The 24,437-nt window shown below is 44.6% G+C and overlaps 1 protein-coding gene across 1 annotated transcript in view; it reads right to left on the reverse strand.

Annotated features, from left to right (window-relative positions):
* Positions 1-24,437, reverse strand: part of LOC311234751 (lysosomal cholesterol signaling protein-like) — a gene marked incomplete at its 3' end in the record, with an annotated part of 38,772 nt that overhangs the window by 9,981 nt on the left and 4,354 nt on the right. Inside the window, 11 exon segments of the mRNA XM_084321994.1 lie at positions 12,763-12,853; positions 13,297-13,381; positions 13,698-13,821; positions 14,443-14,526; positions 14,889-15,044; positions 15,840-16,011; positions 17,286-17,353; positions 18,748-18,900; positions 22,880-23,058; positions 23,556-23,685; positions 24,043-24,190. Of these exon segments, the coding sequence (XP_084178120.1) occupies positions 12,763-12,853; positions 13,297-13,381; positions 13,698-13,821; positions 14,443-14,526; positions 14,889-15,044; positions 15,840-16,011; positions 17,286-17,353; positions 18,748-18,900; positions 22,880-23,058; positions 23,556-23,685; positions 24,043-24,190 (1,390 nt within the window).

Raw genomic sequence — 24,437 nt, forward strand, 5'->3', positions numbered from 1 at the left:
TACTATGACTATGCTTGCACCTCATGGTACCAAAGCACCTCAAAGGCACTTGTAACTGAGGGGTACAATTCCCTGACTGTATTACTAGATATGATACTTACTACCACTACCTTTGTACTTAATATTCGGCCACCCAGTACACGGCATAAATATATTATCATGAACACTCTCACGTAGATGAAACGGATCCAACACAAATGTACGAATTAGAAACAAGTCTTTATTGCCTACACAGCGATGGTGTGTAGACTAAACACTTAATCACTTAATTACATTTATGAATTGAAATAGTATGCACTTTTATGGCAAGGAGTATTCGTCGGTATATCAATAGATAATGTCCAATCTCTGAAGGCGCAGGTGGTAAATATACGACCTGGAATAGTTAAGGAATAACAGCAATGATACTTTAATGATTATAGGCTGGATACACTAGAGGGGGTTAATCCGGTCGCTTGTAAGCCGACAGGAGTAGGAGGGGGGGGGGGGTAGAATCCAGCTGCCTCGTCCGGCCAAGGGTATCCCAGGAGAACCCACTGTAGTGCCGTTCAATGCGCCGGCGATCCTTGGACCACAGATGAAAGCAGGTGGACTCTTTGTGGGCCGGCTCTCTCCGGTCCACGGGGGAGAGATGTGGAGAGACCTCGTCTTGCAGAGCGTCTCCTCACCTTGTGTCCTCTCCAGGGGGGGGGGGTTCCAACACACGGTAGTGTCGGGGGTCTTTATCCATAGAATAATCAAAGTATCCAAAGCATAATCCGTGCCTGGGAAGGCGGGCTGTCGTCGGTAGAATAATCCGGTATACAGGTCCACTCGCTCGTCGGCTCTGGGGCTCCTCGGGTGCAGCTTCACATAGGGTCAACCACCCTGGGTAAGCAGCCAGTTCTCTGCCCGAAACGATGGGGTACTGACTACGGTAGTATTCTCACCGCACGAAGCACTATATATTAACAGACTATTATTAGCTTAATAGACTACGTCCAACTCGACGATATAGTGCCAAATATGACTATTCAAATATTAATATACACGATGTCTCAATACCGATGGTAGGCGAACTTGGCCTTACTCCCACACGTGGCATCGCGGGGAGGCTTTACGTCTGTGACTCTATTGGAGGGTAAGAAACTGGACTGAAAAGAAAGTCCTACTTTAGTAGCGCAGTATATATACGCACTATGAACAAATAGTCCCATTAGTGGTGCGGTAGCCAAATTCCTACGCGGAACTAGGACTTGTTCGTACATGTCGAGCGGTACGTTTGAACTGGGTCTGAGGGGTATGGCAGCCTGGCACCAAGGTCTCGACCAATAGTAGAATGGAGACTATTATGGGATGTTCAGTAGGCTAGAATGGATATTCAATGCATATTGTACAAGGAATATACAAGGGATATCAGGGAATATTAGAGAATATACAAATACAATTAAATATATATATATAAATAAATATATATATTCGGTTTAATCTGGCCCTTCACAACAGCCACCCCCTGAATAGGTCCCAGACCTAATCAGTTAAACGGAGACAGATTAATCGCGTTGTCTATTTACACATAAGGGTTTGCTGTAGGGGTCAGTCAACTTCACAAAGTCATAGGGTTGTAGGGTCATGGTCATCATCGATTGTGTCTGGGAGTCGAGGCAGTTCTATGAGCCTTGCCACGGGATGGGTGTAAGTGCGACCCTGGACGAGCACTTCAGCACCGGTGATCACTTTGCTTACGCGGCCGGCCGGCCACATAGCTCTGGGCAGTGATTGATCAATAATCATGACGACTGTTCCTTCTGTCAAATTGTCTCTCTCCTTTACCCACTTCTGGCGGGTCTGTAGAGACGGTAGGTAGTGCAGTAGGAAACTGTTCCAAAACTTGTCGGCTAATACTTGGCTGTACCTCCACATTCGTCGGCCGTTCGCTTCTTCAGGCCGGTACATTGTCTGGGGTAATGTGGGATCTAGCCGCCCCATCAGGAGTGTGTTGGGGTCTCTGCGTAGGCGACCACCCACTCTGATGAGGGTGTGAGCGTCGCTCTCGGGGGCCAGGTGAATTAATCTGCTGTCGGATGGGACGGGCTTTCCTCCCTGTAGACAGGCCAATTCATCGGGGAACGAGTCTCTCTGGGCTCGCTGCAGTAGAAGCAATTCTGCTTCCTCGTAGTTAGCCGCTGACATATCAGCGGGGGACTTGCACTCCGGGTGGTACCGCAGGAATGTTCTTTGTTGTGCACTCTCTATGGACGTGCAATCGTTTATGTTAGGGTCGGTGGAGGCTACGGTGCTCAATCCACAGAACACAGACTTCTTAATTTCCACCTCCTCTGGACTGGCTTCCCTCGGGATAGGCATGGGCCACTGTCCTTCCGGGAGTCTTAGGAATGCGGGGCCGTCACTGTAGACATTGCGACGGGTGAGGTCATCCAGGGGCATCCCCCGGGTGATGACGTCAGCTGGGTTCTGTTTTGTATCAACGTAGCGCCACTCTGTTTCTCCGGTTAACTCTTCGGTTAAGTCTTGAATCTCGGTGACTCTGACTCCCACGAAGACTTTGTACTTGCATGAGTCCGATTTGATCCAGGCGAGTACCGTCGTGGAATCTGACCACAGGATTGTTCTAGACACCGGTATGGTGAGCTCACGTTGGATGAGCGTGGCTAGGTGCGCTCCGGCTAGGGCTGCGCAGAGCTCTAGACGTGGGATAGACTGTTGCTTGCGTGGGGCTACTCTCGAGCGGGCGAGGACAAATGCTGTGTAGATCTCTCCCCCTTGGTCTTGGGCCCGCAAGTAGGCTACTGATCCGTATGCGACCTCTGAGGCGTCACTGAAGACGTGTAAGTCCATTTTACATGTCTCTGGCCTCACCGTGGGTGGGAAGTAGCTTCGGCGCATATTAACGCCTGGGAGTGAGTGGAGCTCCATCTCCCACTCTCTCCAGGTGGATGCAAGGGGTGCGGGAATGGGGTCGTCCCAGCCCTGGTCCTTGTCCCACAATGCTCGTACAATCATTTTTGCCCTGGTGGTGTACGGTAGGATACATCCTAGCGGGTCATATTGTCGGGCGAGTGTTGTGTACACACTCCGTCTGGTGGTCGGCGCCGCCGCCGGCCTTCCCTGCTCCGTAGTCAGGGGCTTGTGTCTGTAGTGAAGCGAATCTGTTTTGAATCGCCACACCAATCCCAGGGTCATCTCCTGGGCTTCTCCCGGGATTGTAGCCATCCAGGTCTCGCTGCTGGCTGCCTTGTCCTCGGAGGAGAGGCTGCGCAGTACTTGCGGATCGCTGCTGGCCCACTGCCTGAGATCAAAGCCGCCTTTGATCAATGAGGCGCGGAGTTTAATCAGGAGAGCCTCGGCTTCTTCCTGGGTTGAAAGGCTTTGTAGACAGTTGTCTACGTAGAAGCTGTTCTTTACGCTGTGTCGGACCTCTTCGTTTGCTGCTGGGTCCTCTGCTACATGTTTCTGTAGTGCAAATGTCGCACAGCAGGGGCTGCACGTCGTTCCGAAGGGGAGGACTTCCCATTGGTAGATGGCTGGGTGCTCATCTCCTGGCTTCTCTCTCCATAGGAACCGTAACAGGGGCTTGTCCGCCTCTACTAGTCTCACCTGCAGGAACATTCCTTTAATGTCCCCGCTGATGGCCACCTTTTCCTGGCGGAAGCGGAGTAGAACGCCGAGTAGGGAGGGGCCGAGTGTGGGACCGGGCAGTAACTCTTTATTCAGATTTTGGGATCCGATCTGGTAGCTGCAGTTAAATACTATGCGGTCTTTACCGTTGTGATGGACCTTGTGGTGGGGCACGTACCACGATTCAGTGGTCTGGTCAGCCTCTTTAATGTCCATCTTTGTGACGTGTCCCGCTGTGATGAGCTTCTCAATCTCAGCGCGGTATACACTCTCTTGGGCGGGGTTCTTGGCTAAGCGCCGCTCCGTGTTCAGCAGGTACCGTTCTATGGCGTCTGTCTTGGCGTGGAAAGTAGGCATTCCTTCTCGCCGCAGGAGTGGCGTGGCGTATCTCAACACGCCGTTGACCGGGACTCTCTTGGTCCCTGTCTCGAGGAGGTGAATGGCGTAAATGTCATCTTTAGAGCGAATGTCTTTCTTTCCATTCTTAAAGGGCATTTGTTCCAAGCTCCATAGCCGCTCTACGTGTTGCAGGAGTGCGGTTTCTCCCTCTGTGACTCGGGAGTGGAGACATCTAGTGGCTGTACTTCGGTTGAGAGATTTGGCGAGCGGGCCTTGGAGAGTCCATCCCAAACGGGTCTCGACTGCTGCAGGACAGCCTCGGGGTCCGGTATGAACCCGGTCTATCGGGACAATGAGGTCTGCATGGTCGGAGCCTATCAACAGGGTCGGCATAGCATTGTCTATGAGCGGGATCGGTAACTTGCGCAGATGTGCATATTTCTCCATCAGCTTGGCGACGGGGTATGTGTACCGCGACAGTCCTATTTCTTGGCTGGTGAAAGCGTCTGCAATCTGGTACCGTCGCTCAGGCTGGCCGCTTGCTGCGATAGAGAATGAGACATTCTCGCCCTTTATCGTCTTCAAATCTCGTCTTATTGTCCGAATTGTCATTTGGGTTTCGCTTCCCCGCAGCCCTAGCTGGGCCGCAGCGGAGGCGAGCAGCAGGGTCTTCTCTGACCCGTCATCGAGGACGGCGTAAGTGTCCAGGACTTTATTCTGGTAGCTTAGTGTCACACGCACTACTTTTAGGAGTACTCGGGCTCCACTGCTGCTGGCGGGATCGATGTACATGACGCTCGCTTTGCGGCTGGATGGTGCAGGTGAAGGGCGCCGTCTGTTACTGTCGTGAAGTATGTCCAGATGGGCTCCATCGCACTTGGTGCACCTTTTCTTTAAGCGGCATTCGGCTGCCATGTGTGAGCGCGCACAGCGAAAACAGCGCTTGTTGGACTTTATCCATTGACCTGCTTCCTCCGCGTTCAGCTTGGGGAAGGAGTCACATTGCGCTAGCCAGTGTTCTTTCTCACAGTAGGGGCACACTATCTTCCACTTCTCCGTTCTGGAGGGGGTACTGTGGCTCCTGCTGCTCGGTACTGACTCCGATTGGTGCATCACAGTCACCGATCTTCTTCCATCATTTAGTCGTCTGGTTCCTTCTCTGGAGCCAGGGGTGCTCCGTCCGAATGTATCTAGCCGTAGGCTGCTGACTTCTCTCGCCAGGAAGTCTGCTAGATCGAGGAGGTTCGGTTCGGGGCCATTCGGGTCTCTGTGGTCCCTCTGCCGCCTAAAGCGCTCCTGACGAGCGGGCGGCAGCTTCTCCAGGATCCTTTCCACATTTGAGTTGGCGTAAAGTTCATACTTCCCCTTCTCTCTTTGCGCTCCCAACATCCCTACCAGGGACTGCACTCTGATGGACAGGTCGTCCAGTGCTCGATTGTCTATTGCTGGGGGTAAGCGGTCGATGTGTCGGATCTCCTGGATCACGTAATCCCATATGCGCCCATACCTCTGGTCCAATGCTACCAGCGCTGCTGTGTATGGGGTGGTGGAAGTCGCGTAGGCGAGCGCTATATTATGTGCGCGGGGCACCTTTAAGTGCTGCAGTAGGATGGCGTATTTGTGGCGTTCATCCAATACATCCACCAACATGGTCTCCAGACACATGCGGAGTTCTGTATACTGGGCCCGGTTCTCTTGGGTGAAGTCGGGTACCATAGGCGTGCCAATGTATGACGCTGACTGTGGATACATCGGCGAGCGTTGGGGGAGAGGCCTCCTAGGCGAGTCTCCTCCCGCTCCTTGGTATGGGCTGGTACCGGCAGTGTACCATGGCCCGCTTGTCCAGGTGCTGTTCCTCGGTGCGGGTCGTGCGTCGTGCTCACCCATGTATAGAGTCGGGGGTCTGTAGCGCAGCTCCGCGGGAGTATAGCCTGGGCTGTACCGGACCTCCTGGTCCGGTAGAGTACTGTGCTGTCTTCGGGCGTGGTTCTCCTCCTCTTCCTCTTCGTCTTCAGTTAGGTCATCCAGTGCTTGTAGTCTCTGGTTTAGCCTCTCCACAGGATATGCTGCTCCTTCCCGGTTGCTAGGTCTCGCTTGGACCGGTGGGGGGAGGTGGTCTGTGGGGGGTATAGACCTCGTCTGTTGGTCAAGTTCAGGGTTGTTTACTCGGCTGGGGGATGCCGCCCTGGAGGTGTGTCTAGACGAGTTCCTGGAGCCTCTGGCGGAGGGAGAGGGTGTTGTCCGTCTGATCAGCTGTTCTATTAGTTGCGCTTGCTGTCTGTCGCGCTCTGCGTCCCGTAGAGCACCAGCAGCTGCTCGCTGGCTGTCTGCTCGGTCTCGGGCCACATTCTCTTCCATCTGAATGCGTCTTATTTCCAGGCGTATGTGCTCTTCTTCGCTCCGTTGCTGTATCTGCAATCGATCGCGTTCACCCTGGAGTCTATCGCGTTCAGTAGAGGCTTTCAGGCTGACGAGGAATGCCTGCTGTAGGGTCCTCTCTGCCTCGCTGGGAGAAGGCGGTTGTATAGGGGAGCCTTCCCTCGGGGTACTCCTTGCGGAGCCTTGGAGCTCTATCTCCACGGTGCTCTCCCCGTCTTCTTCCGTGCCGAGTTCTCTCTCGGTAGCGTTGTATTCCTCCCGGGACTCATCGGGGACTACTTCTTCAGTACTGGCGGGGTGTGAAGTCATGTCTGGTTCCCACTGGTCCCCACCGTGAACTTGGTCAGTTACATTAGAGCCCGTAGGGGCCTCTATGGTCGGGGTAGTCTGGGCGTTGGGGTTAGACATACTTTTACTTTCTAGTTTTACCGCGTTTACTGTTAGTAGAAGACTAGGTTGTTGACTGACGGCGTAAGCCTCTAAGTACTGAGGGAGCCGTCGTTCGCGCTGCGGGCGTTGGTTAGGAGGATCGTTTCGTGGAGTGTTCATCATAGGCCATTTCAATATTAATAACACTATATTAATATTACACTAATTACCCTCCGGCTCGAAGGACCAATTGTAACTGAGGGGTACAATTCCCTGACTGTATTACTAGATATGATACTTACTACCACTACCTTTGTACTTAATATTCGGCCACCCAGTACACGGCATAAATATATTATCATGAACACTCTCACGTAGATGAAACGGATCCAACACAAATGTACGAATTAGAAACAAGTCTTTATTGCCTACACAGCGATGGTGTGTAGACTAAACACTTAATCACTTAATTACATTTATGAATTGAAATAGTATGCACTTTTATGGCAAGGAGTATTCGTCGGTATATCAATAGATAATGTCCAATCTCTGAAGGCACAGGTGGTAAATATACGACCTGGAATAGTTAAGGAATAACAGCAATGATACTTTAATGATTATAGGCTGGATACACTAGAGGGGGTTAATCCGGTCGCTTGTAAGCCGACAGGAGTAGGAGGGGGGGGGGGGTAGAATCCAGCTGCCTCGTCCGGCCAAGGGTATCCCAGGAGAACCCACTGTAGTGCCGTTCAATGCGCCGGCGATCCTTGGACCACAGATGAAAGCAGGTGGACTCTTTGTGGGCCGGCTCTCTCCGGTCCACGGGGGAGAGATGTGGAGAGACCTCGTCTTGCAGAGCGTCTCCTCACCTTGTGTCCTCTCCAGGGGGGGGGTTCCAACACACGGTAGTGTCGGGGGTCTTTATCCATAGAATAATCAAAGTATCCAAAGCATAATCCGTGCCTGGGAAGGCGGGCTGTCGTCGGTAGAATAATCCGGTATACAGGTCCACTCGCTCGTCGGCTCTGGGGCTCCTCGGGTGCAGCTTCACATAGGGTCAACCACCCTGGGTAAGCAGCCAGTTCTCTGCCCGAAACGATGGGGTACTGACTACGGTAGTATTCTCACCGCACGAAGCACTATATATTAACAGACTATTATTAGCTTAATAGACTACGTCCAACTCGACGATATAGTGCCAAATATGACTATTCAAATATGAATATACACGATGTCTCAATACCGATGGTAGGCGAACTTGGCCTTACTCCCACACGTGGCATCGCGGGGAGGCTTTACGTCTGTGACTCTATTGGAGGGTAAGAAACTGGACTGAAAAGAAAGTCCTACTTTAGTAGCGCAGTATATATACGCACTATGAACAAATAGTCCCATTAGTGGTGCGGTAGCCAAATTCCTACGCGGAACTAGGACTTGTTCGTACATGTCGAGCGGTACGTTTGAACTGGGTCTGAGGGGTATGGCAGCCTGGCACCAAGGTCTCGACCAATAGTAGAATGGAGACTATTATGGGATGTTCAGTAGGCTAGAATGGATATTCAATGCATATTGTACAAGGAATATACAAGGGATATCAGGGAATATTAGAGAATATACAAATACAATTAAATATATATATATAAATAAATATATATATTCGGTTTAATCTGGCCCTTCACAACAGCACTAAAAACAAGAGTGCAAACATCACAAAACAAACTGGTCAGACTACTGCTTGACCTTACTCCTAAAACCCACCTCATCCCTGCCCATTTTGACAACCTAGGATGGCTTAGAGTAGACGACAGAGTAGTGAGTACAGCAACTTGCAATGGGCCTGGTCTACGAGATACTAAGGTACCCATGTACATGTCGAAATACTTCCCAAAAGGTCAGTGAATACCACGACCACAACACCAGAGGGAGCGCCACAAATCATGGTCAACCCAGATTCGGCTCAAACAAGGGACTAAACACGTTTTGCAATTATGCCACAACAATGTGGAACGCCCTACCCACAGCCGTAAAATAATGTGAATCCCTATTCCCTACCCACCTTCAACCCCCCCCCCCCCCCCCCCCACCTTACACTTAAAGTGCCTAGAGTTTGTACTGAACTTGGTAGATCTGCTTTTGGCTTCTCTGCCTCTACCTCATGGAATACCCTGCAGGAAACTCTGAAACTAGACAGTAGACACTCTAGTGCAGGGGTGTCAAACTAATTTTCACAGAGGGCCACATCAGCATTATGGTTGCCCTCAAAGGGCCAAAGACTGTATAAATGTTAATGTAATGTAAAATAAATGTAGCTACTCATTTACATATTGTTAAACATGTTGTTTCTGTATTTATTACTTATTCAAGTTACACATATTGCATATGCATTTGCATAGATGTAAAAAATATATGTTAGCTTATGTTATTTAGTTTATCAGAACCCCATATTACTCCATCAATCAATGATCAAACCATTCAAGTAAATAACAAAGAAGAATATCATCAAATACAAGCTATGACATTAAGTTTGTTCAAAACCTTTTTGTCACAGTCAAGAGGGGCAGAACTAACAACTGTGAGCTGCAAAGAACACGTGGGACAGATGTAGCAGATGTTACAAAAACAAATGGCTGCACACAACCTTGCAGAGGCCATACATCCAACTAATGGAAGATAGTTTAATTAACTTTAATTAACATATTGCAGAATGGGTACAGTACAGTACAGCTCAATACACACAATTGTTAAGGGGATGCAGACCAGAGAAAGACTTTCGTCTTGTTTACATCAGGGTCAACTGTAACTGTACTCAAAAATAACAAAATAAGGGTAGTCTCAGTTCACAACTATATTGGTCAAATGTTGGGTGGGACTTGTTTGCGTCCCTACAGCTTCTTATTCAATTGAGCGAGATGCTCGGTTATGTCACACAGCCAGTTTGCATCCGACAGTTCAGACAATATTTCTTCAACCCTTTGTTACCTGGATCTTTTTTGTATTTTGGGCTGTAAAATTGTCAAATGCATCACGCTGGTTTCAACCGGAAAAAATGTGCCGTAAAGTTTGGTTTCTTACATATCTCGATGTAATTTACCAAGAAATATCTACAGCAAGAATTCTGGGTCTCAATGAATCCAAAATGTCAATGTGGTTAGAAGTGGTGGAGAGAATAAAAGCTAGCTTATAATGGTAGTGTCTGGTTAGGTGCGAGGGATAGTGGAGGTACTTCTCAAGGTGGGGTCCGGGAGGGGGGGGTTCGAGCTGGAGCATATGTGTGTAGGTTTTTTAGATAACAGGTATTAGGGGTATATCTTATATAAGACAACTAACTAAAATGTGATCTCATTGGATGTGCCCTGACAATGAATGCTTGTATATCTTATCGTGTGTTGTCATGTTTGTTTATATGTTTGTTTAAAAAATAATAAAAAAATAAAATACAAAAAAAATTGTCAAAGAATGTCTGAGGAGTAAGTGCTTTTGACTTTTTTCCTTTGTTACTTCATCAATACCTCAGATGTTCAACATACATGTATGTGTAAGAATGTGTAATAACTAAGGCTGTCAAAGTTAAAGCTTTATTAACGCATTAACCCACAATTCTTTTAACGCCAGTATTTTTAACGCAAGATTAATGTTTAAAAAATAATAATAAAAAAAAATGTATTTCCCCCCCCCCCCCCCCCCCAGAGCTCTTGTGGGCCACATCAAATGACGTGGCGGGCCACATTTGGCCTGCGGGCCTTGAGTTTGACACTTATGCTCTAGTGTCTATGGGTCGGTTTAGAACCTTAATGACCAATCAGGTCACCACAATATGCGATTGTTTTAAAATTATTACCTACCTTACATTTAATTTTTTATTATAATTTTTTTTTAAATAAATAACATTTTAATGGGCTCTTAATTGTTCCGATGTTTCTGTATTTATTAACACACTATGACACTTGGGAATGTAACATCTCGAGAACACTGTAAATTAGGGCTGCACGATTCTTGCTCAAATGTGAATCACGATTTTACTCTCTAAGAATTGAGATCACGATTCTCACACGATTCTTATTTTTTCAATAAATTAGTTTATTGCACTCTTTTTCTTAAACAGACAACATAACATTATATGAAAGTGCTTGACTTAAACTTAAACATAACATATGAAAGTGCTTGACTTAAATTTAAAAGTCTCTTCTAACATACAAAATAACTCAAGTCAGAATCGTCATAATTTAAAAAGGTTAAGTAAAAAGAAATAAAATAAGTTTCATATTTTTTTTTTGGTATTTATTTTTTTATAAAATCGTCATAATTTTGAAATGAGATTGCATAGGTCTATGAATCGAGATTGTGATTTTTTTTTAGATTAATCGTGCAGCCCTACTGTAAATGAGTTTAACTACTCGAGTGTATTTATTGAGTATAAATAAAGTTTGAATGAATTAATGAATAGCACACAAATCCATTTATTCAGAGGTAAATGGACTGCATTTATATAGCACTTTTATCCAAAGCGCTTTACAACTTATGCCTCACATTTGACCCATTCACTCACACATTCACACACCGACGGCGGAGGCAACCATGCAAGGTGCCAATCTGCTCATCGGGAGCAGTTAGGGGTTAAGTGTCTTGCTCAAGGACACTTCGACACACTGCCGGGAGGAGCCGGAAACAAACCAGGAACCACGACCGCTCTACCTCACTTTCACCACAATAGAGGTCACAGCACAGAGGTCAGAGCACAAGGTTGACCCAAAGTAAATATTACTCTGGAGTCATTTTGGGGTTCAATGTCTTGCTCAAGAGCAATTTGGCAGAGATATCCTCCAGTCGCCAGCTTACAGCTGGAATACACCCTCCAGTCTAAGGAGAATCGAGGATGCAGCCTTTGCAAACTATGCACCAAAGTTATGGAACACACTACCTATGGACATTAGGGAAGCTAGATCTCTTAATATTTTCAAAAATAAGCTAAAAACGTACCTCTTCACCATAGCCTTCTAATACACTGTTGATTGTATTGTAGCACTATTTTACTCTATCCATTCTATTGCATAATTTTACTATCCATTCTATTCTACTATTTTATTGCACTGTATTATTTTACTCTGTCTATTACTTTTTATTACAGGTTCAAAACTGTCAGGTATTAATCTGTGTGAGTATCAAACAAGAGACTGTCAGGCTTTAAACCTGTGTAGGACCCAGGCCTAGAACTGCACCCTGAGAGAGGGAACCTCTCTGGGTATAAAACAGGAGGGAAGACTGTCAAGTTTTAAACTGTGGATACCAAACAGAGAAGGTAAAGACGACTTTGAACAGTAATCCAGAACTATTTTATTGCACTGTAAAAAAATATATTTGATCTATTCTAGTCTACTATTTTATTGCACTGCACTATTGCACTATTTTACTCTGTCTATTTTATCTTACTCTTTTTATTATTGTCTATTTAAAACTGAATCAAACCATAAACAAGGTGGCCTGTTGCGATGTTAGATCCTAATGTGAAAAACTGTGAGTTTATATGTCTGCACTTTATGTGCTCATTTTATGCCTGTCTTTTTTCTGTTGTGAAGCACTTTGAGCTGCAGTTGCTGTATGAAAGGTGCTATACAAATAAAGTTTATTATTATTATTATTATTATTATTATTATTATTATTATTATTATTATTATTATTATTATTATTATTATTATTATTATTATTATTATTATTATTATTATTATTATTATTATTATTATTATTATTATTATTATTATTATTATTATTATTATTATTATTATTATTATTATTATTATTATTATTATTATTATTATTATTATTATTATTATTATTATTATTATTATTATTATTATTATTATCTGTGCCGGGAATCAGCCTCTACCTCAAGGCCATCCTGCTCTATCTGACCTATTACTGAATTATACTGTTGAAGGCACATGGCCATTATATGGAGTAACATCAATCAGATAATAAATCAAAATAATGAACTGGTATATTTTGAGAGACAGTCAGTTGACAACATATCATATAAACATAGTGACACGTCTCCACCCTCACCTGAGCTCTGCCGTAGAAGAAGGCGGAGTCTATAGTGTCAGTCGTCCTCTCTCCTGCCATCAGAAGAATGCCTACCATAAGGAACGGAACCCTGTACAAACACACACACACACACGCGCACACACACGCACGCATGTACGCACACGTTGGAGGATGTAATGTATACCAGGTAACTGAATTAACTTGTATCTTATGACTAGACACCTCTCTCTCATGTTTCTACAGTAAATGTTGTTGCTAAGCAATAATAGCCAAAAACGCTGTCTATACCCCCATCCCTGTATCATTATGACTAGTAACATTACTACATACCCCCATCCCAGTATCATTATGACTAGTAACATTACTACATACCCCCATCCCAGTATCATAATGACTAGTAATATTACTACATACCCCCATCCCTGTATCATAAAGACTAGTAACATTACTACATACCCCCATCCCAGTATCATAATGACTAGTATGTTAACATTACCACATATACCCCTAGCCCAGTATCATAAAGACTAGTAAGGTAACATTACTACATACCCCCATCCCAGTATCATAAAGATTCCTGGCCGAAGCCTCACTAGATGATCTTTATCAGTCAGGGCCAGACACAGTGGTATCAGACCTGAAACAAACAAACACACGCACACGCACGCACACACACACACACACACACACACACTTTGATTGCGATAATGGACTCAACATCTTTTTACACATCTTGAGATAATGGTTACTAATTGTTGGAGATGATGATAATAATGGTTAATAATGGCTTCAGATGATATTAATGCTTTCAACTCACAATCTGAAAATATATGTCATAGATTCACATACTTAGTTTTTTTTGTCAACTACAAATTAGAATTGGCTAAATTGGCGGAAAGAACACAGATTTTTACATATTTGAAAACTAAACATAGGAAGTTGAAATAACCTACCTGTCCATATGTAGGTGCTGTAGAGAGACCCATAGAGGAGAGTGAAGGTCAGAACATGACCCAGCAGGTTGTCCTCCTGCTTCACCACAAAGTTCCAGAGGATCATACTCACACACACCAAGAACTGAGGAGAGGAGAGGAGAAGAGAGGAGGGGTGAGAGGAGAGGAGAGAAGAAGAGAGGAGGAGAGGGGAGGGGTGAGAGGAGAGGAGGTGAGAGGAGAAGAGAGGAGAGGAGAAGAGAGGAGGAGAGGAGAAGAGAGGTGAGAGGAGGAGAGAGGAGAGGAGAGGAGAGGAGAAGAGAGGAGATGAGAGGTGGGGTGAGAGGAGAAGAGAAGAGGGGAGGAGGAGAGAGAAGAGAGGAGGGGGTGAGAGGAGAAAATAAGAAAGGAGAGGAGGGTTGTGGTGAAAAGGAGGAGAATCATACTATTATTGATTTGTTTTTATTTCACATTGCTCTTCTTTTTTGAAAGACCTATGAAGTATACACAATTGCTTGACTCTCCTTGTTGATGCATTTGATAGAGGGCCATTTAGAAAACGAATGCCTTAGTTTAACCAGCTTCTACTGTATACAGGCCTTACAACTATTTTTTTTTTAAACATGAATTCAGCCTTCACCTACTACCCTGGGAGTGTCCTTCAATCTGTTTTGTACCACCTTTGGGATGCCCTAACTTTGAAACCATGAAATCACATTCAAATAAACCTGTATAAACCTGTATATAATTGTGACCAGAGCCTTACCTGAGCGAGGAAGAGGTTCATGGCAAACAGATGAGGAAGCCTGTTAAACTTCTTACTGAGCAGCATCACCGCTATGGTCCACACCTGGATCACACACACACACACAAATTAGGTTCAGATTTAATTCTCTTGGGGGGGACCAAAATGTTTCATAAGTCTTGTTTTTTCTGGTAACTGCAATATACTTATGGGACATCTGCATATCGTAAGTAGAGTTTAACATTGTACATAGTCTCTCACACACACACACACACACACACACACACACACACACACACACACACACACACACACACACACACACACACACACACACACACACACACACACACACACACACACACACACACACACACACACACACACACACACACACACACACACACACACACACACACACACACACACACACACACACACACACACACACACACACACACACTTACCAGGGCTATGAGGCTGATGATGCTGATGTTGAAGCTAACATTCTGTAACTCCGTAACGAGGGGGGTGGGGTCCATCAGAGGGATTGTTAGTAACCATGCCGACACATACATGATGGGTGCAGACAGAAACGTACTGATCACCATCCCAGATGTCACCTAGACAGAGAGAGAGTGGGGGGGGGGGGGGGGTATGTGTTCATGACATGTAAGATATAGAAAATAATATGTAGCTTACTAGGTACTATAGACAGTTTCACTGGAATTCTGTTGCTAGGAAACAGTTTGGACCCAAATGTATTTTCTGTCAACTATTGCAGTATCTAACATTGCAGCAGGAAATAAACGTAGAATGTTATTGTTGTGACTTTGAACACGCTCTAGGGGAGATTCAGTGTGTGCATGCAAACAGGTCTCTGTAATAGGGATGGCAAAATTGAAATTCAATATATTGCAATACAAACGGGTGACAATGCGTATTGTGGGACAAAAAGGAATCAGCTAAATTTTATTCTGCTGTAGTAGTAATCACAAATTAGATGACTTTTACAAGCTCTAATGAGAAATGATATTCATATATTGTCGATTATACAACTTTATTTTAATAAGATATTGGATTATTTGCACTTTGTAGTGTTTTCCATTTGAACATTTAATTATAATGAGAAATTATATTAATTGCAATTTGTAATGATAGATTTTTAGTTGACATTGACATGTTCAATCAAGCCATTGCTCGAGAGATGTATGGCTCAGGAAATAAACACACAATTCTGCACAGCCATGTTATGTTGTCACTGGACCTTTATTACATCATATCATTGTAGTATCGAATCATGAACCCAGTATCGTGTATTGAATCGTATCATGAGATAAGCATATCATATCATCCCATCCCTACTGTGTCTGTGTCTGTGTGTGTGTGTGTGTGTGTGTGTGTGTCTAAATACATACCACTTCCAGCTCCATATTGTACTGTGAGGCATATATGGCCACGCTGGGCGCAGTGGGGAAAACTCCATACAGGAAAGCAAAGTTAGACAGACTGGTGTGGTTGGTACTGCTGCTATTCACTCCCACATCCAATATGTCCACCATGTCTTTACATATCAGAGGCATTATCAAGCTAGAGAGAGAGAGAGAGAGAGAGAGAGAGAGAGAGAGAGAGAGAGAGAGAGAGAGAGAGAGAGAGAGAGAGAGAGAGAGAGAGAGAGAGAGAGAGAGAGAGAGATTGATTGAAAACTTTATTAACAGATTGCAGAATGGGTACAGTACAGTACAGCTCAATACATACAATTGTTAACACTAGAACAGCCATGGAGAAAATGTCACTGATTCCCGCCGGAAGGGGTCAGATGACCCACAGCTTATATGAGAAAAATAAACAGTGTAAACTATATAATTATCTCTTAATATGAAAATATGACGTTTACCACAGGTTTGAGTGACAAAAAAAAGTAAAATAATAATAATAATAATAATAAATAAAAATATTATAATAATTTTTTTGATGGAAGAGCCACACATTGACGGACAAAGAGCCACATGTGGCTCGCGAGCCATGGGTTGGCCACCCCTGCGCTAGACGCTCGCAAAGTGCTGTGACTTTCCACATATATTCCATAGAATAACGTTCTAATTACATTTTCCTGAAGTCATTTTGAAATTTCAGAAACCGTGCCAGATAAAACGGGTACTTTTAGGAAAAGTCATTGAGTGACAGAGCTGGAGCTCGACCGAGTGACGAGGATACATTTATTGAAAATGCCTAGGGGTCATTTGACCCCTTGTCGGCTGTGCGAGTGTTAAGGGGATGCAGACCAGAGAAAGACTTTCGTCTTGTTTACATCAGGGTCCCCCATTTTCAATTCATCATAACATATATGACATACACGACATACAGATACAGTACTGCTACATCTATACATTTATGACATACCAGATTTGCAAATACAGTACTGTTTGTGATACAAAAAGAGTCCAGAAAAGAGAATATATACATTTGACGTAGAAACTGTACATTGTAGGAGGTTGGGTAGGTGGGGTGGGGGACTGTACATTGGAGGTGGTTGGGTGGGTGGGTGGGGGGGGGGGGGGCGAGAGAGAGAGAATTAATGGGTGGGTAGAGACAAAATTAAAACAAAAGGAGGGAAAACACACACACTATAGCTGTCAGAATGAATTCCAATATTTAAATTTCATTTGAATTGAATAAGCTTGTTAATTGTGGGCATTTTACACCGACTTCAATGTGTCGATCGTTAATATCCGAATTGGCCTCATTTAAGCCTATTCATATTCAAATGGTATTCTTAAGAGACAACTGACACACACACACAGACAGACAGACAGACAGACAGACACAGACAGACAGTCTCTCAGCCCTCCAGTCCTACTCACAGTTTAGCTGTAATGAGCAGAATGAGCACTACACCAGTGTCTCTGGTTAGTTTCCTCAGTTGGCCCACCTGACATGGAGACAAGACAGAGGTTAACTCATCATTTATCTGGAATTCATTGTATGTTTGCTTTGCTCGTTTATATAACAATTGTAACTTAACTAAACTTGACCAAACCAAACCCACCATACTCAGTTGTTGCAAGTTTTCAAGTTCAAGTTTCAAGTTTCTTTAATAGTTGTCATACAGAAGTACAGAATACTTTCATACAAAATGCTTCTTACTGTTACGCTCCAGAGACTGTGCTAGACAAGATAGTATCAAATAACATAGTATAGCATGTAATTTAGAAGTAGAAAATGAGGTCACAGTGTTCAGTATAGACATATGTACAATGTTCGATGCAGAATAGACGTAACTGAGTTACCATATAATATACAATACTATGCAGTGTACTAATGTACAGTACTATATAGTGCAAAGCAGAAATGGGATGAGGTACAATTTAGGTACAATTTACAGTAAGGTGTACGAGTTGTAGTGCAATCCTTCATCAATAAATATAAAGTGTGGGGAGTGGGTGCTACAGTGTGTTTGTTTAAAGTGAGTGTGTGCTATAAAGTGTGTGGAGTGGGTGCTACAGTGTGTTTGTTTAAAGTGAGTGTGTGCGTGTGGATGTGTGTGCTATGTGCGTTTGATGGTTGTTGTTGTGTAGTGTTCATTGTTCGTTTAGCAGCCTGATGGCCTGGGGATAGAAGCTTCTTCTGAGTCTTTCTGTGCTCGCCTTGAGACTCCGGTATCGCTTGCCTGACCGCAGCAGTTCAAAGAGGCAGTTGTTCGGGTGACTGGAGTCTTTAATGATTCTCTTAGCCTTGCCCCTGCACCGCTTGTTGTAAATGTTCTGGAGGGTGGGGAGCCCCCCTCCAATTGTGCGTTCGGCTGAACGTGTCACTCTTTGTAGTCTGCTTCGGTCTTGTGCAGTGCTATTCCCAAACCAGGAGGTGATGTTGCCAAGTGGGTATATCGCTCCCATTGGTCGATTCACTCAATCAGAATTCTCCTCCCCCTACACACTGTCTCACAACAGCACAACCTCCCATCCCTCGACTTGCCCCACCCTAGATTACTGTGATCGTTTGTCCTAAATGCTAATTGCTTCTGCCAGACCGGAGGTCAATTCAACAAGGCATTGTGTTTGCAAACATTTGTGAAAGTTTGTGGAAAAAACTTTTTTTTTCCTGCTGCAGAGACAGCATTAACTGTCCCGTTTAGTGTTAATTAGCATTAATTATGGCCCGCCAACTCTGCACCTTACGTAACACGTTCTACGGAACGAGAGCGAGTTGAATTGTCTCCTTTTTTAAACGTCTCTGGTGCTAAACATAGTGTGAAGGTCAGTAACTAACCTGACCTAATCTTCAATAACCACAACAAACCCGGCCCTAACTGTAATCCAAACCCACCATAGAGAGACCAAGGTAGAACAGAGCAGCCCCTCCGAACGAGTTCGCCAGGCCGTCGATGAACTCAGACAGCACAGCAGGGATCCGCTGGCCCAGAGCAAAATGAGATATAATACCAACCATCACCATGAAGACTATAGGGTTCTTCAGCACCTGAGAGAGAGAGAGAGAGAGAGAGAGAGAGGGGTGTGAGGGGTAATGAGAGACAAACAGCAAGAAAGAAAAACAGATGAGACTGGACTGTCTCAGGTGTGTGGTCTAATGATCAGTTATAAATGCAACTACACAGAAGTAATACCCCTCCCACAGGCCGCAGGGAGACCATCAGGGAGAAAACAAGTACACACAGTAAAGTGTCATAGATGTGTCATTCATCATGACATTAAAAGGGGGAATGTCACTGATTTTAAGGACTCACATATTTTCTTCCTTAGCCCCCAGGACAGTTCAGTCAGTATGTTCTTCCTGTGTCCCAGGACAGTTCAGTCAGTGTGTTCTTCCTGAGCCCCCAGGACAGTTCAGTCAGTGTGTTCTTCCTGAGCCCCCAGGACAGTTCAGTCAGTATGTTCTTCCTGAGCCCCCAGGACAGTTCAGTCAGTATGTTCTTCCTGAGCCCCCAGGACAGTTCAGTCAGTATGTTCTTCCTGTGTCCCAGGACATTCCAGTCAGTATGTTCTTCCTGTGTCCCAGGACAGTTCAGTCAGTGTGTTCTTCCTGTGTCCCAGGACAGTTCAGTCAGTGTGTTCTTCCTGTGTCCCAGGACAGTTCAGTCAGTGTGTTCTTCCTGTGCCCCAGGACAGTTCAGTCAGTGTGTTCTTCCTGAGCCCCAGGACAGTTCAGTCACCACTCTCTCCTAAAGCTAGACACCAGAGAAAGAACCCTTCAATGTGTCACCTGGAAATAACACCTGGGGCTTCTCTATGGACAATGGACTGAGCACCAACTTTGTGATGCGATAAAACATTTGTATAAGCTCTTACACCAAAGTGAGGTTTCAAGGAGGTTGGGTTAGGACATTTACAGGGGCCAGTTTCGAATTGCAGTCTCCTGTAGGTGTTCTTTGAGAGTGGTTTTGAAAGTGGGTAGTGATTCACATTCCTTTACAGCTGTGGGTAGGGCGTTCCACATTGATGTGGCATAATTGCAAAACGTGTTTAGTCCCTTGTTTGAGCCAAATCTGGGTTTAACATGGTTTGTGGAGCTCCCTCTGGTGTCTACTAGTGGATCTACTATTGGATCTACTTTCTCTGTGGATGGTTTTGTGAATAAATCTCCATTATGCTTCAATTACTGTGTGTTTATTGTATAGCAATATGATTGGGTGAATTGGGCCATTGTATAAAAGCATTACATCATTTGAAGTTGTGTGTTATACTCATTAGATCACGCCTAGGGGGGTCTAACGACCCTCCGCTGCGCGTCGGGCCTAACAACCACCCCTAGGCATGATCTAATGAGTAATAACACACTAATGCTTAATCACAATAGGTCAAGAACAAAACACCATAAAGTCCAAAAAATTTTAAATAAATGCAACACTCCCAGACATACCCCACGTGAAGGTAAGGAAAAACTCACTAAAATCTAGCAATAGGAAAAAATGCACCACAGGCAATGTGGAGGAGAGAAACATTAGAAGGGCCATTCAAGGGGGGATCTCCCTTCTTTATAATATTTTATTTTCAGCTTTTATAGTTTCACAAACACACATCAAGACAAATCACAAACACAAAGAAAATAAAAAATAAATAAAAAGGGGATCTCCCTTCTTAGATGTCGGTGATAGTAGTGTTGCAGTAAAACAGGCGAGCAGTTGGTAAAGCATGCACAAGAATATAAACCATTAATCATTTGGTGGTAGAACTTTCGCCACGAAATGCTGGAGACGCTGGGCTCTTCAGTTCGAGCCCACCGCTCCACATTTGCTTTCAGTTTAGCTGGTCGTCCGTACTAATACACATTGGCCGTATTAGGGGGTGGGAAACTGATGGGTGGGGATCGGGCGTTGTGGACAGCGACTCCTACAGGTCGGTTGGTGCGCCTGCGCAGTAGAATCAGGAAGTATCGGGGGCAGCGTGAGCCTCCCACGCGTTACTCCTCGCCACTGAGAGATCGAGCTGCGCAGGTGAAAAGATGCGACTGCTGTTACCTCAAGTACCGGAGGGGACTTGTGCTATGTATGACTTAGTCCACATTGCAGCCGGCTTGTGGGAGGCAAGAAACAGCGTCCGTGACAGGGGAGGGTTGAATTGGATGATACGAAATTGGGATGGGAGAAAATATAGAAAATGGGAGAAAAAGTGGATAAAAAAAAAATCCTGGGTATTCTCATGAACAATAAACTGGACTGGACGGACAACACAGAGGCCCTCTACAGGAAGGGACAGAGCAGACTGTTCTTCCTGAGAGGGCTCAGGTCTTTTAATGTCTGCAGCAAACTGCTGCAGATGTTCTACCAGTCTGTGGTTGGTGGTGCCCTCTTCTTTCGCTGTGGTATGCTGGGGGGGGCAACACCAACACAGACAAAATAAATAAACTGGTCAAAAAAGAAAGCTCTGTGGTGGGAGCGGACCCGGACAGTCTGGAGGTGGTGGCAGAGGGGAGGACGAGGAGGAAGCTGTATGCTATCCTTGAGAACCCCTGCCACCCCCTCCATGATGAGCTGACCGCAATGTGGTCCACGCTTAGCCACAGACTTATCCCCCCCCCGACATACCACAAAGCGCTTCAGGCAGTCCTTTGTGCCGGTGGCAATCAGGCTCCACAACCAGGCAGGGCCAGGACGAGCTAACTGCCATGGACTGGAGGAGCTGGGTTGTGGACTGTAACCAATTAATTTAATTATTTAACATCACGACTGGGCTTGTTTCTTTTTCTTCATTCATTCACCACTTTTAGCTATATTTTAGCCTTATTTTAGCTAGTTTTTATCCCTATGTATTTGTCCATCTTGTTTTTAAGTGTATGTTATGTATTAACTGTTACCATTAACTGTTTTTAAATTGCTGTCATGCTGTGATGGACATCTGAATCTCCCCTTGGGGATAAATAAAGGTTTTCAATTAACTCTTTCAGTGCCACGCCTGGTTTTCCGTTTTACCGCTTGAATGCCACCATCGGCGCCAATGTTAACGTTAATATCGCCTAATCTATGTTTTAAATTATGGCTATGTGTCTAATCTGCCCATCGCATTATCAAAGACTATTTTCCAGTCAGTGCTGTGAAGGCATATTGTTTTTTTATCGCGTCGTTTCCGTTTCAGAGCAGTTAGAAAAGCCCCCGTTTTGATATAAAAAACAGCTCATTCTGGAGCATTCTATGAAAATCGTCTTTTAGTGGAATATTCCACAACGTTGATATTCGTCGGCCTTTTTATGAATCGTTTTCAAATAAACGCTAGATGATCAATATTATACGTGCACGCAAGCACATTACGGCCGCGCACTGATAATCGCTCCGTTGATTTCCTCACAGACTTTTACAGTGAAACCGAAAGAAGACATTTCACAAAACAGCTTATAACTTCATCAAACTTACTCCGATTATCCTACCACTGATAACATAGAGTCCTTACCTGACATCAGATGGTATCCAACTGGTATATTCCAATTCCTGATCACCATTCGAAAAAATCGATACGTGTATGGATCCAACGCGACACTGTAGATCTCCATGATCCGCGGGGATCTGAGGCTCCAGAATGAACTGTGGTAACCCCGGCTGGATCAGTGAACTGGAAAATGTGGAGTACCGGATTTTTTTCCCCATTCATTTTCATTGAGTCCATTCCAAAATCACTTATGTCATCTGGGAGACGACAGGGGGCGCTTTTTTCCACAGTGATCACCGGCGCAGCTCGGCTATACTCGGGTAGGCTCGGGTGATGCAATAATTTTTCAGATCGCAAAAAAATAATAATAATAATAATTCAGAGAAATCTCGTTAGTGGCACGCAACCACCTATAAAAAAACCTGAGAAATCTCGTGAGTGGCACTGAAAGAGTTAAATTCAAATTAGGAGCTTTTAGAACTACAACTCCCAGGCTTCCATGTGCACTGTGCTGTGATTGCTACTGCCACACTACAGAATGTTACCCCGGTTAAAGAAACAAGACAAAGAAAAACATGTACCTGTAGGACTACGACTCCCACAATGCCAAGTGTGCTGTGCTTTGGTTGGCTGTCCTGCCTCCACTTCTGGATTTCACACAGTGCAAAGCCAATGGGATTCAAGATCATGAGAGAGACTGGAGCTACTAGATAGATATACTGGAGGTACTCTGGATATGTGTTCCTGTACAGAGCATCCACTGTGGGGAGAGGGAGGGAGGGGGGGGGGGGGGGGAGAGAGAGAGAGAGATTTTATTTACTCATAATGGATTCAAATGAATAGATGAATAGACCCATCTCAACATTTATTTGGTGCAACAAAATGCCTAGGATAAAGTTATTGACACTTATGAAGCCAGAATCCATGGGAGGTCTCAGTCTCCCCAATCTCCAACATTATTTTTGGTCAGCCCAATTAAGAAATGTACTGTCATGGTCGTTGGGAAGACGGGACTCACAGTGGTTTCAGCTAGAAGCTAAATTTGTTGACCCGTTACCATTGGACTCTCATATTTATAAAACAATTTAAAAAGATAAGAAAAATAGGTAATTGTTTCACTGTTTTTAACACACTATGTGCTTGGAAGGACTGCTAAAAAAAATTGGTATCACCAATTGTACCTCCATATAATGGATTCAAAGGAAACATTATTTTGCACTCTAAACCACCCACAACAGACCTCCTTCACGGCCTCACCTATAGGGTATCCCAGGGCAAAGTCATTGCTCTGCGTAGCGAAGATAGCATAGAGACCGGCTTTACTGTATCTGCTCTCTGGACTGGCCACCATCAGTGTCAAGACACACACCAGCACAAATACGGTCACCTAGACGAGAAAGAGAGGGAAAGAGAGCATTAAATGTAAAGTGTAAACGAAACGATCGTGACTCACCAAGAAAAGTTTTGTACCTCATTGTCTGCATTTTAACTAAATTTGACTCATTGTACTTAGATGTACTTAAGATTGTATATTGTATTGTATATCGTATATTCCTCTTTTACTTACTTTTTTACTGTATGAAGCTCACTCTCAGGGGCTCATACGGAACCAAGCATTTCACCGGTAAAGTGCATGTATTTTATACGTGACAAATAATAAACAAACAAATAATAAAGAATAAATGTTTTCCATTCCATAGTTGAGCAACTGACCTCTTGATATAAGGATATACAGTATATCTACCTTAGCGATCATGACGCTCCAGAGGAACGCCCAGATGACATCTCCAAAGTCCAGCAGCACCATGTTTTTGAAGAGCAGCGCAGGCAGCGCAAACTTGGACACAAAGTTCCCCAGTCCCTTCGACTGGTTGGCTGTGATGATGTCAGCCCTGCCAGCACACACGGAACAATAGAACATCATCGTTAATATATCGTGATACAAAAAAGTTGGGATTGAATTGCGGCCAGGAGTACTGCAGTCAACATAAAGTGAAAATACACCCTAAAACATAATTAACACTGTGCTATTCCAGTATTGTCTTGGGACACTTGCTAAATAGTTTGACACCATAGCATCACACCAAAACAATTCGGTGTTTACAAATACAAACGCTTTACCACGGAACGTAGATAACA

Source organism: Notolepis coatsorum, assembly GCF_963971535.1.
Source record: "Notolepis coatsorum genome assembly, chromosome: 9".
Taxonomy (NCBI): Eukaryota; Metazoa; Chordata; class Actinopteri; order Aulopiformes; family Paralepididae; genus Notolepis; species Notolepis coatsorum.